At 43.8% G+C, this 18,493-nt stretch overlaps 1 protein-coding gene across 1 annotated transcript in view; it reads right to left on the minus strand.

Annotated features, from left to right (window-relative positions):
* Positions 1-18,493, minus strand: part of SLC6A11 (solute carrier family 6 member 11) — a 293,906-nt gene that overhangs the window by 153,629 nt on the left and 121,784 nt on the right. Inside the window, exon 6 of the mRNA XM_088472769.1 lies at positions 3,736-3,868. Within this exon, the coding sequence (XP_088328895.1) occupies positions 3,736-3,868 (133 nt within the window). The remainder of the gene's footprint in view (positions 1-3,735; positions 3,869-18,493) is intronic.

The following is an 18,493-nucleotide window of genomic DNA, read 5'->3' on the forward strand; positions in this document are numbered from 1 at the left end:
GGGCCCCGGTCTCCCGGCATCGGGGAAATGCGGGCGTCTACATCTTGACGCCCGGCATTTCACCCATGCCGGGACAAGACAGTCGGGAAGCCGGCTGCAGGTATTTAGGCAGTCGGCTTCTCGATTGCTTCCCCTGGATAAGGGCCTTAACTTCCTCTCCAGTCACAAGGGAGAAGGATGTCAGAGTCGGTAAAATGGATGGGGAGGGGTGATCCAGGAAAGGAGGAGGTGGAGATCTGGGGGACTGGTTGGATATGATCCAACCAGTCCCCCATATGGAATCAATTTTAGATGTGAAATAGGTAGCAAAGTCAGTGGCAGAGAGCAAGGTGGGGAGACGAGGAGGGGGTGGGCAGAGGAGGGTGTTGAAGGTGGAAAAGAGACGCTGGGGATTTGAGGACAGGGAGGAGATGAGATTCTTGAAATATGACTGTTTAGAGAGGGAAAGGGTAGTACTGTAGGATGACAGCATGAATTTGAAATGGAGAAAATCTGCCTGAGAGCTTGATCATCTCCACTGTTGCTTGGCAGTTTGTGAACATTTTTGCAGGTATCTGGTGCATTTGGAATGCCATGGTTGAGGTGTGGATTTGCGAGGGTGAGTAGTGATCGCCGGAGCAACAGAGTCAAGAGCAGAAGTAAGGGAGGCATTGTATAGGGAAGCAGCTTGTTCAGCACAGGAGAAAGAGAGGATAGGGGAGAGAAGTGAATCAAGTAGGGAAGAAAAGAAAGCAGTGTCGATAGCTTCAATGTTACGTTTAGTGATGGTGGCTTTCGGAGGTAGTGGAGGGGAAGGAGAGAGGGATAGGTTAAAAGAGAGGAGGTGATGGTCAGAGAGGGGGAATTGGAATAGGCAGAAATATCACAACGGTGAGTGAATACCAGATCAAGCAAATGCCCACTCGCATGGGAGGGTGAGGAGGTCCATTGGGAGAGTCCAAATGAGGAAGTGAGGGTGAGTAGTTTGGAGGCAGCAGATTCTGTGGGGATATCAATAGGAATATTGAAGTCACTGAGGATAATAGAGGGAAGGTCTGAGGAGACAAAGTTAGTGAGTCAGGAAGCGAAGTTGTCAAGGAACTTGGAGGAAGGGCCAGGGGGACGGTAGATGACAGCTAACCTGAGGTGTAGTGGTTGGAAGAGAACTTCAAATGTGGAGAATGTAAGGGATGGTTCTGATGGTATATGTTGGTATGATTAACCAGGGGATATAAAGACCCCAACACCACTGCCATGGCGACCCCCAGGCCTGGGGGTGTGGGAGAAGGTGAGGCCCCCATATTGAGAGAGCTGCAGGAGAAGTGGTGTCAGAGGGTAAAATCCAGGTTCCAGTAATGGCAAGGAAATTCAGGGAGTTGGAGATTAAAAGGTCATGGGTGGGGGCCAGTTTGTTACAGACTGATCTGGCATTCCAGAGGGCACAGGATAGAGTGACTGAGAGTTAATAGGAGAGATGTGAATGAGATTATCAGGGTTGCAATAGCGTGGAGATGATATTACTTTGGGAGACCAAGATGAATAGAGTGTAGGGATCATGCGTGCTCCTGTGCTAGGAGGGGCCCCTGTAGGAAGTGGGCCGGGAGGGAAGTTAAGGAGACGTGGATGAAAGTGGGGCGAAGTGACAGGGAGATAAGTAAGGGAGGAAAGATTACCAGTGAGGTAGTAGGATCCTTGGGGGTTATAAGAGAAAGAAAATGGAGTAATGGGAGAAAAGGGGAAAGAAGGCAGAGAGAGAAGGGGATATAGGAGGAGGTGGAGGAGACCAGGGAGAAAAGGATAGAGGTGGAGTCAGAGGGCAGAACAAAAGATTAGTTAGAAACTGAGTGAAGGGAGGAGTTGAAAACAACATGGTCATGGTAAGGATGAGGTAAAGTGTCAGCACAACAAAATATATTATAGAGTTTTGAATAGTGCATTTCTGAATGGGGCAATTACAGCCAGGCTATTCCAGCCTACTAATGACCAATATGTAGGAGACCTGGCATGTTAAATTACTGATTGCTTACAAGCCCAGCACCCTCCCACTAATATGGCTAGCAATAAATTGAGTAAAACAAACACAGCACATACCACTAGGTTAATAACAGGCTCAATGAGCTAACTAACAAAGAAACTAAAAACATCAAACTAATATACTATGCAGTGATATGCTAAATAACATTGCTTATCAGCAAAAGTCTGAGACTTGTAGTCCGTTATATATATATATATATATATATCCCCATCCTGCGTTCGCGAGCGGGTCAGAATGACCCCCTCAGTTACAAGCTTCATGTGTGTAATTGAGTAATGTATGCATTCACTGTTTAACTCTGTAACTATGTATGCTGGGATTCACAGTACAAAATTACAAAATAACATTTATCAACCTTTTCTCATATTTCTGAAATATTAGTTAACAGCAAAATATAAAGAGAAACTGTCAAAATTATAACATTTATGTGAAATATTTTTTTGTTCCTATGGGGTCTATTTACTAAGCATGGTTAGGAGACAGAGTGAAAAGTGATAAGGTGCCAGCCAATCAGCTCCCAACTGTCATCTCACAGGCTGTGATTGAAATATGACAGTTGGGAGCTGATTGGCTGGCACCTTATCACTTTCTTATAACTTTTCCTAACACTGCTTAGTAACTAGACCCCTATAGCTTTTGCTTTTTATTTTCATATTTAAGGGCCTGATTCAGACCCGATCGCAAGCGGGTTGATGGTGGGGTACTGCGCACACGCGGCGCACGGCATGCGCAAGCCCCGGAGCGAGAGAATTTCTCTCGCTCCGGGGCTCACTACAAAAAGGGCGGCTGTCGATGTTGATCGACAGCTCGCCCCGTTTTGTAGGCGGGGAGCGGGGGTGGCTACACAAACGGAGGCGTTCCCGATGGAACGCCTGCCGTTTGTGGGAGGCGCCACTGACATCACCAGTGATGTCAGTGGAGAGCTTCCTGCTCTGTTAGAGCAGGAAGCTCTCTGGGGCTTGCGTTAGATGAGACCCTACCACAAGGGTCTCGTCGCAAGCCCTTATGGTCGCGATGGTCGTGACCATCGCGACCTTCACCTGGCCGCCTGCAAAAGCTGTGCAACAACAACAACAAAAATGCCCTGATTCAGAGCGAGCACTCTTCAAAAGCGTCCGGCTCTGAATCAGGCCCTAAGAGCATACAGTTTAACATACATCCCAACAATTAACATTTCCAGAGAGCCTAAGGGTTGTGTGGTCTACTGAGGAAATACCTGTGGCATTGGCCAATTAGGGCAGAGTTTGGGTGGATTAAAGACTAATTTGTCCTGATTTTTCAATTTGGAATGTTTTGAGGCTCTATATTAATGTAGCTACTGATTTAAAAACAGCCCTATTAATATGTACAGTAAGAAAATTACAAATAACTGCAATCTCTGTATGGTGTTATTTGTGAACTCGAAATTCATGTTAGAACAGGTCAAAACACAAGCAGTGTGACAGAGCCAGTGTGTCAAGTTTGTGTTAATGCTCCCTGTATTTCACTGATGGTAGCTCTATTGTTAAAGAAATCTGAAATAATATTATAGTACATTATTGTCAAATCTCAAGAAAAATTTCTGCAAGGATTTAATCAGTCCATCACTCAGACATGGTGAAATAGCAAACCTTCAGATAAATGTATGTCTTTTATGAAATGTGTAAACATTTTTGTCACCTGCAATGCGAAAGCTTTTAACAGAATATATACTGCATGTAGAAAATTATTTTAAATCTAACCTTCCCTGTAGATTTTGTTCCTTTCCAAATACAAAAATAGCAAACAGTCCATGCCCCAAGAAGACACAGTGCTAGTTCCCAGCGGAGATCTCCGATGTGTTCGATCCCATCTGATATGGCTAATACTCTGCGCCTGTAAAAGATTTAAAAAAATATATCTGTATATGCTGTATATATTTTGTAACAATAATGACTATATTGAAACTGTATTTTGGAAATATTTAGAAGGCAAAGAAAAGCTAATGCCTTTCATGTATACACACAGATGCCATGTTACTTTTAGATAAACGGTGTGATTGAGCTCCTGTCACCATCTATAATACCATGCCACCTTTATCACACAAAAGGGTACAGTACAGGCGGTGTAAGAGCCCCATGTTGTGTCTTCCTTAGCTAGAGTGTGTGTCCTATGTCCAGTTTATTATGCATCTTATGTGTATATATTTTATGCCTTGAAAGCATTAAATATAATCTAAACTATCATCAAAGCTACAGACTGTGTCAAGCTTAATTTACTCCAGAATGCTGAAAAACAATACTTATGTGATCCTATGGCATGCAATCATTTGCATTCCCTAATGAGGACTTACAGCAAATAATTGTTATACATAGATTTATGATGCTGGGAGAATGCTGATCTTCCATTCCTCTCTCACTTTGCTTTTATATTCATTGATTCTTTTTTGGGGTGGGTAAGTTTAGCTAACCAGTTGGTTTGGATCTACTCTCCTTCCCGTTGAGAACTTATCTCATAGCACCCAGTAGGGAGGATCTACCATATCATCGATATTGGGTGATACAAGGTAGCTTAAGATCAAGGAGGGTTTGAAACCAAGTTAATTGTCTCCATTGGAGACAATTGTTTCCCCCATATTATCTTTTCCCCAATGCATATGATACAGTAGTTGAATTAGGGTTGGGGATGGCTGTTTATCTCTCAATACCAGGTCCCCCTTTAACTTGACCACCCAACACATCTGATAGTCATAGTTGCCGACATTCAGCTCCATCCTTCTGGGAGGGAGCTGAATGCCTGCATACAGAGTGCGTGGCAGGGCACTGACTTTGCATGGGGGTGGGGCCAGGGGCATGACTGCATGATCATGGCCCCACCCCCTCTTCAAAATTCCGAAAATAAAGGCATTGTGAAGCAAGTGGCGGAGCCACGATGATGCGATTTACCGCAAATGGCATCATTGGGTTCCCCGCTGCAGAGGTTTCTAGTTGTAGCCCGGGGGGGCAGGCGGTAGCCAGGAGGCTTGCCTGCCTTTCCAGGGGGTCGGGAGCGGCACCCGATATTCGGGAGGGCAGGCAAGCCTGCTGATAGTTGTGTTTAGTTATTTTTAGGTTAAGTTATATTGAAACATAAGATTAACTTATAAGATCTAAAGATAAGCCATAATCAGCTGCATTATTTCTAGAAACATAGTAAAGTAACCTGTGATTTGAGCAGCTCAGACTCAAAATTAATAATACAGGGGGAGATTTATCAAAGTTTGGAGAGATATGAGGGCTTATGTAATAGTGTGTGATCTGCAGCCGCTGAGGGAACTCCTGCGAGTCTTCCCATATTTTTAAAGAGCCACTCATTTTAAAGGCAAAACCAAGCTGGTCTAGCCTTTAAAATGAGTGCCGCTTTAAAAATATGGGAAGACTCAGAGGAGTAACCTCAGCGGCTGCAGATCGCACCCTATTACATAAGCCCCATAAAGTGGAGAGAGATAAAGAATCAACCAAGCAGCTTCTAACTGTCATTTTTCAAACACATCCTGTAACAGGGCAGTTAGGAGCTGATTAGTTGGCACTTTATCTCTCTCCCAACTTTGATACATCTCCCCCACAGTCCTTAAAATGACAGAAGCTGATTGGTTGATACTTTGGGCCTGATCCAGCAAAGAACACAAGTGCTAAGACGCACGCAGATGGATGATTTTCACGATCTTTTGAAAAATACTGTGAGAGGGGAGAAACATGTCAAGGGACTGTAATCTACAACTGCATTTGTTCCTGGACAAAATTGGAGACCGCATCAGCTTTTCATTAAGCCGCCAGCAGCCGCTATCAGCGGCCCCACCGCACTATCCATCTCCTGTAATAGGAGCCTGCCGGAGCAGACGGATTTCCAGGGTGCCTGTGCTGACAGCGTGTGGCACTGCACGTATATACAGATTGGAGTGCAGCAGCACGTGTCCCCCATTGCAGCGGACAACGTGGATCCAACCACCGGAGCTCCTTGTCCCATTGAGGAATCGACCCACAGCGAGTAGCCATCTTTATTGGAGTAACATATTGCTACTTTTTATCAGCTGTTTCATACATCTATTAGAAGCTCTACGGGACTCACTTGGCATTCCCCTCAGGTAGCCAACGGGGAAGCGGTGAGTGCTTTACATTCACAGACACTCCGCTGACATCTTTTTCCCCCTTCTTTCCCCCTTCCACAACTGGGGGTCCAAATTTATTCATTGATTTTCAAATGCTCTTTATGGCCATCTATATACATGAATATTAGCATACCATATGTATTTTATGCATTAATAACTTGTCCCATTGTATTTTGCTGAGTTTTATTTTTATTTTTATTCAGGAACTGCAGTTCTAGTTTACATGTTTAAATAAATGTTATATTTTATAAATTATCCATTTGATTAATTTGTGTACACAAGCGCAGACATATACATTTTTGTTTAGTTCTGCTGATAGTTGTGTTTAGTTAATTTTAGGTTAAGTTATATTGAAATATAAGATTTATTTATAAGATCTAAAGATAAGCCATAATCAGCTGCATTATTTCTAGAAACATAGTAAAGTAACCTGTGATTTGAGCAGCTCAGACTCAAAATTAATAATACAGGGGGAGATTTATCAAAGTTTGGAGAGATATGAAGGCTTATGTAATAGTGTGTGATCTGCAGCCGCTGAGGGAACTCTTGCGAGTCTTCCCATATTTTTAAAGAGCCACTCATTTTAAAGGCAAAATCAAGCTGGTCTAGCCTTTAAAATGAGTGCCGCTTTAAAAATATGGGAAGACTCAGAGGAGTTCCCTCAGCGGCTGCAGATCGCACCCTATTACATAAGCCCCATAAAGTGGAGAGAGATTTAGAATCAACCAAGCAGCTTCCAACTGTCATTTTTCAAACACATCCTGCAACAGGGCAGTTAGGAGCTGATTAGTTGGCACTTTATCTCTCTCCCAGCTTTGATACATCTCCCCCACAGTCCTTAAAATGACAGAAGCTGATTGGTTGATACTTTGGGCCTGATCCAGCAAAGAACACAAGTGCTAAGACGCATGCAGATGGATGATTTTCACGATCTGCACATTTGTATGCATCGCAGTGTGCGTACGCAAACTAGCCACTGCGAACGGGAATGAGATTGCAGTGTGTATGCAGGCCCATCACAGAGTGATTAATAGGAAGTGCCATTTGTGGGTGGTGATGGGGGGTGGTCGAGAGAACGCAGGTGTGTCAGTGTGTTTGAACGCCGTTACAGGGGCGTGCATGAATTATCCACTGCAAACCCATACGCAGCCTCAGCACTCTGCGTGCAGGAAGTTTAGCAATTCCTGAGAGAGGTCAGGTCAACCACTATATTGCGTATGGGTCCGATGGTACAGCTGAAGTCATGTCATTTGGACTGTTTACATGCAATCCAGAACCCAAGTTTGGTTTTTAAATCCGAGTTCCAATCCACGACAATATCCGAACTTGGACTCGGTTTGACTCGATACCCCAAAGTGATTCTGAACTCAGACTCTGTTTGACTCTGAACCTCTAAATTCGGTCGTTGACGGTTCTCTGGGAACCGAACCCGCACATCTCTAGTTGAAACTTCAGCGTGGTTTTTGGAGTATCGGTTCTGGCACAACTGAAAACCAGAATACATGTTTATACTGAATGTTTAACATGAGGGGCTTGTGTGACAGGTTGTGAGCATTTGAGGGTGGTGAAGGGGGAGTGGTTGTAGAAACGCAGGCGTGTCTGTCCGTTTGAACGCCATTGCATGGGCTTGCATAAATTAGCCACAGCGATTGTATACGCAGCCTGAGTACTCACTGCGTGCGACGAGACTTGCAAATTCTGAAACAGTTCAGACCTGCTGTAATTGTGCGTGACGGGCTGATATTCTCCGATGTTACTGATATATACACAGGACTGCGAGGTATTACGGATGTGAGAAAGCAGTAGTGGGCGTCTCTATGCTGGCTGAGTGGTGGCATACATTAGCATATTTTCGCAGCTTCATTGCGTGTGATTACGCAGCTGCGATCCCTGCTGAATCAGGCCCCAGGATAGCAAACCCCTGAATCTGAAAATCACATTATAAAAGATAGCAAATCTAATCCCAAATGTTTCAAGTACATAAACAGAAGCAAAATAAACAACAACAAAAAGTGGTTGAGCCAGTAAATTGTAAAGTACCAAAAATAATTGTAGAAGATAAAAAGAAAGCTGATCTTTAAAAATGTTTCTTCTTCTTTACTCACAAAGGGGGAGTAAGTGTCAGGAAATAGATTGTGTAGCAGCAGCCCATATACACCATTAAATATACTTGTCTAACAAAGGAGGTAGTAAAGATTATCACAGATTTTGAGGGCCCTATTTATCAACGAGTCTTATCATTCATAGGGCCTCATTTATTAACGAGTTTTATCATCAAAACGAGTAATACATTTCACTGTATATGATAAATGATGCTCCAGCCAATCAGCTCCCAACTGTAATTTTTCTAACAGTTGACAGTAGGGAGCTGATTGGCTGGAGCACCATTTATCATACACAGTGGCCGGAATTCAATTGTTTCCAGCCCCCTTTGCGCCCGACGGAGCTATTCAATTGTTGCTCCTGTCGGGCGCGATCAGCTGCCAGCGCTCCATTTCAGCTCGCAGCCCCAGGGAGGGTGCGAGCTGAAATGGATGAAAAGTGACCTGTTTGGGCACCCAAACAGCACTTTTCGCGATCACGCCCAGCACTGTGGTCGGGGGTAGCTAAACCCGACCTCTATGGCTGCGATCAGTGCGAAAAACAGGAACAATTGAATAGTGGCCCGTGATCTCCTGTCACTTTAGATGGGAGATCGGGACTGCGAAAACAATTGAATACCACATAGTGAAATGTATCACTCGTTTTGGTGATAAAACTTGTTGTGTAAGATAATTGTGCTTCAGCCATTTAGCTCCTAACTGTCACCTATTTGAAAAATGGCAGTTGGGAGCTGATTGGCTGGAGCACCGTTTATCATATGCAATGAGTTTATCACTCAATGTGAATGATAAAACTCGTTGATAAATAAGGCCCTGAGTTGGATGCAATGATGATATTTACGCCAATGGTCGATGTGTTTCAACTGTACATGCGTTTAAGTCGCTAGAAAGTTGCAGAACTTATGCGTCCTATAGTTTGAACATACAGAGTCTCAGGACTGATTGAGGAGCATGGTCTCAGCAATGTATTGGATGTTCTGGAAGGTGGCTATTCAGATGCACAGTGATGCACTGTCTGATGTTATGGGAGTGTCATGAACGTGTCACATAATTGATTGCAATCTCAGACACTTACGAGTTTATATATCAAGCAGAGAAAAGCGTGGAGAAGTGAACCAGTGGAGAAGTTGCCCATAGCAACCAATCACCTTCTACCTATAATTGTATAGACTGTACTTGATAAATGCTACTTCAAAGTAGAGATGTGCACCGACCCCCGTGTTTTGGTTTTGGATCTGGATCTCCCCTGGTTTGGGATCTGAATCTGGTTTTGGATCTTTTTCCTTGGTGTTTTGTTTTTTGGTTTTGGTTTTGGATCTGTATTTTTTCCAAAAAATAATATAAACAGCTAAAACCACATAATTTGGGCCTATTTTTGTTCCTACAGTATTATTAACCTTAATAACAATCATTTTCAGGCATTTCCAGGCATTTGTAACCACCTCACAGCTCACAATATTGATTTCACTATTTTTCAGCAATATAGGCCAAAGGCTGCAGCGAGCTGGCTGGCTAAAGTAAGCAATAGAGCAGCAGCACAAACGCACAGCAGTTTAAAAACATATAGAACATCTATGAAACATTGCCACACAGCAGTGACAGACAGGATGGCCGTTTAATAAACTATAATAATGTCAGTCGGCAATGCCCCAAATTGTGCCAAATGTAAAGGAAAGAGGTGCAAGATGGAATTGTCCCTCCCACCCACTCTTATGTGGGATATTAAAAAGGACATGCACAGCTTAACAAACCAAGCACTTTAGCGACAAGGACTGACACTTTTGTGGCTGAAGTCCTTGGGTTGTTTGGGCCCCCACAAAACATTTATTGGAAGGACTACCATGTGCTGGTCCAAACTGCTGGTAGCTGATACTGGATTGCTTGTTATTAATTTACACATTATTATAATTTTGTTAAACAAATTGCATGAACTCGCTGCAAATGACGTAACAGGGAGGAGGTGCCTAGATGGTTAACGTCCCTTGCTTTGCTAACTTTGGCTTTACAAATGGAACAGATGCCTTCACAACTGTTATCAGAATTTAAATTTAAATAATTCAAGATGTGGCTTTTCTGGCTTTCTTTTTATCATGAGTTAGAACTGTTGCTACTGGTGTCTGATTTACGCAAACATCCTCATCATCAACATCCTCATTAACGTCAGATAGGACACAAATTTCCCCCTCATCCTCATTTTGCATTTCCTCCACACTATCATCCTCATTTTCTATTATTTCACCATCGAATACTAGTACAGCCGTCATGACATCAGTGATCCGCTGTGAAACTGGGTGACAGCTTTTATACTTACTTCCTCTATCAAAGAACTGTTTAATAGTCAAATGTTTTTTTAACTTACTACTAGTAATAGACTTATTGGTCCCTTTCTTGGATGAAGATCCACCCCCAGCAGCAGCAACAGACGTAGCACTCAAGGATCCTTCTGACGAATCATGGATAGGAGAGGAGTCTGTCTTGCTTTTGAAATTGGATGCAGCACTACTTCCAATCACGATTGAGGATGTTGATGATGATGCAGGTGTTGGTGGTGGAGATTGCAGGCGCTTGGATCCAGATAGAAGGGAGCAGCTAGGTGACACTGGACTGATTGTTGTTAGGTTTTTTGTCCCCAAAGTTTCTAAATTTGAAATACCCTTTTCAATTTGATGAATACGCTGCAAGTGACGTGACAGAGAGGAGGTTCCTAGATGGTTACGGTCCTTACCTCTACTCACTGTTACTTGGCAATGGTTACAAATGGGTTGGAAATGGTTGTCCGGATTTGGGTGGAAATTATTCCACACAGGAGATGTGGATTTTTTGGTCCTTTGCCAAGGCATGGCAACAATGAGATTTTTCCCACCATGGGCAACAACTGTTGCCTGATTTACAGTTTTTACACAAACATCCTCACCATCAACATCCTCATCGTCATCAACATCGTCATTATCCTTGTTATCGCCAACTAGATAAATATCCTCCTCATCCTCCTTGTGCAATTCCATAGAAGCATCCTCGATTTCTACGTCAGAAGGCACACAAATGGTGGAAGGAGGTTCCTCTTCAAGTACAGTATTACTAGAAAGGTCATATTGCCAATTTTTTGTTTCTCTAAACCTGACTTAGCTTTAACTTTTTTTGCTTTAACAGGGTAAAAGTTGATTTTTTTAGCCTGACATTTGGCCTGACTTAAGTCCTGGTACATCGGCCTTCATAGATGACGTTGATGGCCTTGCATCGTCATCATGACTGCTGCTGGCAGCTACAAGACTGGTATGTGGATCCTGCTCTCTGGTCATGTGACTGTCCTCCATATTCTCACAACCACACACAAAAAAATTGTTGGTATTATTTTTATTATTTTGGGCAGCAGCCCCTCGACAGACAGGAGCACAGCACCCCTGCGCTGCTATGCCGATGATAGTGACAGCCCAGTATCGCTGACATGCACACAAATAAAAATATTTATTTTTGGGGCAGCAGCCCCTCGACAGACAGCAGCACAGTACCCCTGTGCAGCTACGCTGGTGACAGTGACAGCCAGGTGTGGCTGACACACACAAAAAAAATGTATTATTATTTTTTTAATACTAGGGTTAACCCCTGAAAAGAGGCAGCAGCCCCTTAATAGACAGCACCCCTGCACTGATGACTAGTGTGGCTAACACTATTTTTTTATTTTTTTTCACACTGGGGTAGGTGAAGAGCACCCCTGAAGGACAGAGCACCCCCTGGACAACACAGCACTACAGCCAGCCAGCCCCTATGGACAGGACAAGTACAACAGCCAGCCCCTATGGACAGGACGATGACAGCAAGACAGCCCCTAAAGACAGGACAACGACAGCCAGACAGCCCCTATGGACATGACAACAGTCAGCCAGCCAGCCCCTCTACAGACAACAGCCAGCCAGTAGCAAGTATTAAGTATTGACAATAACAACAGCACAGCACAGCTCCCAGTTCCCTCTCTCTTCACTCTCCACAGCCGGAATGAAAAATGGCGGCAAACTGCGGGACCTTTATAGAATCAAAAACACGCGAGAATCCGACAGCGGGATGATGATGTTTTGCCTCGTTTTCAGATCCGAGTCAGGTGGGAAAACCTGTGTCGACTCGTATCTGCCTCGGGTCCCTCTACTTCAAAGCTGATTGGTTGCTATGGACAAGTTCTCCACTGGTCCACTTCTCCAATCTACAGTATTAGTGATGTATCATAGGGAACAAGACTAGATCCTATTCTTTCTAATCTTGTGATTGATCACATTGTAGATGGTCTACAATGTAAGAAGTTCATATTTGTTAATAAGCTATGTTGGTTATTAACAAAGAGCAGTAGAGTTACTTGCCTGTATTTGAGTATTTCAAACTCTCAGGGACTTCCAATTACTCGTGGTGTTAAAAATGGGATATTAAATTAGTTCTTGATATAAAAACCCTGACAAAAGAACACCAGTACTGTATGCCTACTTTGAAATAATTTTTTAGAAAGCCATCATGCTGTACAGAAACTTGCACTGCAGCTTCCAAACCTTCATAACTTGCAGGATGAATTTAATATCATGTGCAAAAGATCAAGATGATAGGGCAGTAAACATGTGCACCAAGTTCGAGTCAGGGAAAAGCCATTGTAAAGGGGCACATCCACTAGCAAAGACAGCCTGTGCTGTGCCTACGCTGAACGATCTGTCATTCAGTGTAGGCACACTCCCTCATCCCTGAACATGGGCAATCTGTCGTTATCGGCAGATTGACCAGCATGTTCAAATGATGAGAGAGTCAAAAACGACCAGCAGTAGTGCACATCGCTGATCGTTTTCAACAATTTCATGGCCGATTTGTGAACGATTAATGAACGATTGAACGATAACGATATCGTTATCATTCAATCGCTCATTTTAATCGGGTAGTGGATACCCGCCTTTAGACCGTCCTGCCTGCAGACCTGAACTGGATACTTTTATTGACACTACAGGCCTCAGCAGTAATAACAAGCCCTGCATAACATAGAACAGTCAGCCTTCCTTGCAGTTATTGATCTATCTGTGTAAAAATATGAGCAATTTGGTTTTGGCTTGGATCTTCCCGCCAAGTTTGGATTTCAGAATGAGGCAAAACGTCATCTTTCATGGACAAAGGTGACGTTTTGCCACGTTCTGAGATCTGAACTTGGCAGGAAGATCTGAGCCAAAACCAAACCGCTTATCCCTAATAATACGACGTCCCCTGTGGATGCTTAAAGAAACAAGGACAGAAATTGTTTTAAAGTTGAAGTAAAACTAACATAGCGGCAATGGATTGTGAGTCCCAGTTTCTGTACCAGAGACTGAGTAGATGAATAGTCTCTGCCTGCTTGTATTCAGCTGCCAGTGGTCAGTGTTTGTGTACAGCTGTCAGAAGTCTCTTGTTGTGCCCACCCCAGATCCCTGTCTTTCCAGTAATCAGGGGATTCTGTTACCTACAGTATGTCTGTCTCTAGGCCAGAGAACCCTGGTGCCCTGTACTCTGGGCTTGAAGACCTTGCTTTACAGGCCTCTGGGCCTGAGTACCCTGCAGTCCTAGCCTCCAGGCTGGAGGTCCCTGTTTAAGCAGCAACAAATTACACTAAAGTGGAATGGAAGGAATGAAACGTTGCCCCCCCCCCAGTATACAGATTCAAATGGGGAACTCATGTGGACCAGAGGCAGAACTATGGGAGACAATGGAGGTGCCTGCCGCCGGGCTCCAGCTCTGAAGGGGCACCTCCTCCATTGTCCACAACATATTCACCCCACTTAGGGCTGTAACTATGTACCTGGAGTGTACCGTCACGGCCGTCCAATACATGGCACTCCTTCCCGGCACCTGAGAAGCCACCATACACTAGTGGAGAGCTCCATGTCAGACCATCAGCTGCTCCCTTCGTCTATCTATAGCCTGTCTGCATGCAAATTGCTACATTGCAGTGTCAGCTGCTGTGACAGGGGGGGCACCAAATTATAACTTGCCTCCGGGCGTCTGGGATGAACTTACGCCACTGATATGGACACTGATAAAAATCAGGACAACTTATATAAGGTATCAGAAGGGCATATAATTTTCTGCAATAAAAATAGGCTGAATGAACTGGTGAGAAAGCTCTAGCAGATAATTTAATTGGATAAATACTCTTTGTTTTTCCAAACATATAAATATCTGGACACTCTGCTGGCACTGTGCTAGTTCCTGGCTCCAAGCTTTTAGAGATTACAGCTCAGTGTTACTATGTAACAGGAGAGAGTTCCTATTTTCCTTGCAGGCAAGCTGCAGACCTAGAACTGTAGAAGAATAATGCAACTTGTGTGTGGTAAGCTGATAATTCATTGGTTAGAGAATTCATATACGGATGGTTCTAGCATCTCTACGTACAATATACTGGCCCACTATACAGCACTAGTTAGCTTAATGCATGTGCTGTTATTGGCAAATTAAGGAAAATTTAGGAGAATCTTCAGGTGCCTACACACTAGATGATATTTCACACGATTCGCCCGATTTCGACACATCGGAATGACAAATTGTGTAAAATATGTCAAAATCATGAGTGTCCACTCACAATGCCGATGCCGATGCGTGTACCCGTGGGTCGTACATCGCATCTTCAGATCTTGCCTACTGCAGGCAAGATTTGCCAATCTCATACACGATTTTGTGCAATAGATAGATTTTGTGCACGATAGATCGTTGGTCAGATTGGATACTTTTTAGCACCATATCATGTCCTGGAGTGCCGGGGAGCTGCTGGGGAGAGTTCAAGGGAAAAAGCTCTCGATATTGCATCGTGAGCACATTGCAGTGGCAAACGCAGGATTTCCAGAGGGGGCTTTCCAAAGGCTTAATTTTAGAGCAAGTGTGGCCAGTGAATGAAGAGGGCTGAATTGGTACTTAACCAGCTTTAATAAGCATCATACAAAGTGTATTGTGTGTATTAATTCCAGCATATACAGGACCAGTGATCACAGTAAACCATTAGATGGGCCAGGAGGCCATCCTGCCTGAGCTGAATGTATTTATTTTAGATGTGGGGGGAGGGTTAGGTTTAGGGTTCCCGGGGGGGGACTTAGGGTTAGGCACCCCCCCGGGAGGTTAGGTTTAGGCTAGGGGAAGGGAGGGAGGTTAAGGTTAGGTACCCCCCCGGTGGACTTAGGTTTAGGCAGTGGGGAAGGGGGGGTTAGGTTTAGGCACGTAGAGGGGGATTAGGGATAGGTACTGGGGGGGAGGTTAGGAACCCTTAAGGGAGGGTTACGGGGTAGAATTAAATTAGCTAATACTTACCTGAGGACGATTGGGATTTCCACTGCTGCCGGGATCCTGGTGTCGGGATTCCAACCACTGGATATGCATCCGGCGGTAAATCATACCGATTCCCTCTGTAAGTACTGCCACATTGCTATATAACTCTATTTATTTTGTAGGATATTTAAGCACACCCACTTAAATTAGTGCTAGCAGCAGATTTAGAAAGGATTTTGTGCAGTACCTAGAGGTTTTTTTTGTTCTTTGAGACCTATTCAATTAAACGTAATCAAAGTAAAATAAATACAGCAGAGTACATTTATGGAAAAATGTGCTTTAAAACATAGCAGCTAACAAGTACTATATTTGCATTGCATTCTTTTAAAAGGTTATATTACAAAAAAACCAGTACAATTTGGATTGGTTGTTCCGTGTTACAGCATCTTTTATGTTACTGTACCTGTGCACCAGTTTTCAGAAAGATTCCCATATGCACAGTATTTACTAATAGCCAATGAAATAGGCAAGGGGGCAAGCTGGTATGTGGAAGGCAGTAAGAGATGTCTGCACTTTAGATCAGTTCTGTGCCCTACCTCCCCTACAATCATCTCACAAATAGAAAAACATATCAAAGTTTGTGAAAGCAGTGGGAAATGATTGCAGTGCTAGGAGTGTCATCACACCAAGGACAAAGGGCCTGATTCAGACCCACTCGCAAGCGGCTGTCCGCTCGCAAGTGGGTCGATGGTGTGCACTGCGCATGCGCAGGACGGTGGGAGCTCCGTCGTGCGCATGCGCCAGACGCGACGAGCGAAGGACTTTCCTTCGCTCGTTGTGTCTGATCAAAGGGGGCGTGCTGTCGATGTTGATTGACAGCACGCCCCCTTTGGTGGGCGTGCCGGGGGCGTGCCTCCCAGACGGGGGTGTTCCCAAGGGAACGCCTACCGTCAGAAGCCGGCCCACTGACATCACTAGTGATGTCAGTGGGAGTGATTTTGGCTCTGATAGAGCCAAAATCACTCCGGGCCTTGCGGTTGAGAAACTCAAACGCAGGCTCCGGCTCGCAGTGGCGATGGTCGCGATGGTCAAGACCATTGCGGCCATCAACCTGCACGCTCGTATAGGCTTTGGGTGGTGACCCACAGCTATACGAGCGTCCAGGAGGACGCTCCATAATTATGGAGGACGGCCCTCATTCAGAGCGTGCGCTCTGCTCAGAGCGTCCGGCTCTGAATGAGGGCCAAAGTTTTATGGAAGATCTACTGAGATACAATCAGGTGACAGCAGCTGCCATCCAACAACAGTGCTTGTTCAGCATGCCTAACGCATTGCTCTGTATCCTACAGCCTCTGACGAAGCTGTATGATACAGAGAAACATGTTAGATCCAGGCATTTAGTGCACACAGTACCCGGTCTGGATTACAGCACACTTTGGAATCCCAGCTCCATCTTCAAATGGGCCGCTTTGTCCTAATACACCCTTCCAAAAGGACACAGGATTTACAGGAACCCCTGAAATAGGATTGCACTAAGTTGTTAATATTCGACAGGACAATAAGGGAAACCACCTGTCAACAGGGTTACAACAACGCTTTGGATACCATTCACGGCTCCAATCACCTGCAGGTTAGGTCGCAACAACATTGCTTTCTTGTGTGCGGGTCTCTTTCATCAACTTTTTCATTCTCCACCGAGGCATGTGTGCACTTACTATCTGGACACATTCATTATTGGAATATCCATTTCTATTTGTCGAGATACTCTCGTTATTTATACACTGTTAATTTTATATTTTGTATGATGATCTCTACATTTTGAGACCCATTTTTAATGTCTATTTACAATTAAACGTATTTTTACTTTTCATCTGCCACTGTATTTATATTAATTAATTTATTTTTCACCTTACTGTTATTGTATTACAATGCACCAATCCTTTATATTGTGTAGATTACGCTAACTTTTTTATTATTTTTCATACTACATTTACATCAGGTGACTTCTGATTTTTGTTAGCAGCATCATATATATATATTTTATATTCATTTATTCATTTCTGTGTCACAACTTTAGTAGGATAGACAGTGCAGTCCCACTTCTCTATTTACAATTGATAACAGACAGTTCTATAGCAAATCACGTGATCAGCCTATTAAGTTTATAAATCGCATCCTATTTCTATCTCTCTATCTATCTTTCTCTCTCTCAATCTCTTTCTATCTATCTATCTATCTATCTATCTATCTATCTATCTATCTATCTATCTATCTCTGTTCATCTAAAATAATTTATATATATATACTGCAAAATATAGGTTAAAATAAGCATACCTTACATTGTGACATGTCATATCAGCAAATACAGCTTATAACTGACAGTTCTCCACAAAATTGTGACTTTTCTAGCAAAGCCTTTTGAGGTTATAAATCATATCCTACCTGCATTTGACCATATCTATCTATCTATCTATCTATCTATCTATCTATCTAGGGGCCTATTCATCATCGGAGGCTGTATGGGCCCCGATGATTAAGTATTGATCTTGCTGCGAGGGATACTTAAGAATCCAACTCGCAGTGGGGGAAAGTTAACACGGGAGGAATTCATCATTGCTTCAGTGCTGGGACAGCTGCTCCAAAAAGCAGCTGTCCTCTTGGTTAGTATCGCAGCTACAGAAGTAGCTGCGTTACTTACCTCCTCCCTGTCATCCCAGCTACACATGCGTGACCTCAGATCTGCTGAGGAGGTAGTGAGGAGGTGGCAGAGGGATCCGCTTGGATCCTTGTTCGCATCCACGGAACTCTTTCCCTTAGGAAGGAGTGCAGTGGCAAACGCAGGATTTCTAGAGGGGGGGGTTTCCAAATGTCTGATTTTAGAGTGAGTGTGGCCAGTCCATGAAGAGAGTAGCATTAGCACTTAACCAGCTTTAATATGCATCATACAATCAGAAGTATTCAATTTGGAGCAAAAAAATTTCGGAATCGGTGATAAATTATCGCCGATGATGTAATTTTTGC

The sequence above is a fragment of the Taudactylus pleione genome, unplaced genomic scaffold (assembly GCF_031769625.1).
Source record: "Taudactylus pleione unplaced genomic scaffold, aTauple2 ptg000128l, whole genome shotgun sequence".
Lineage (NCBI taxonomy): Eukaryota > Metazoa > Chordata > Amphibia > Anura > Myobatrachidae > Taudactylus > Taudactylus pleione.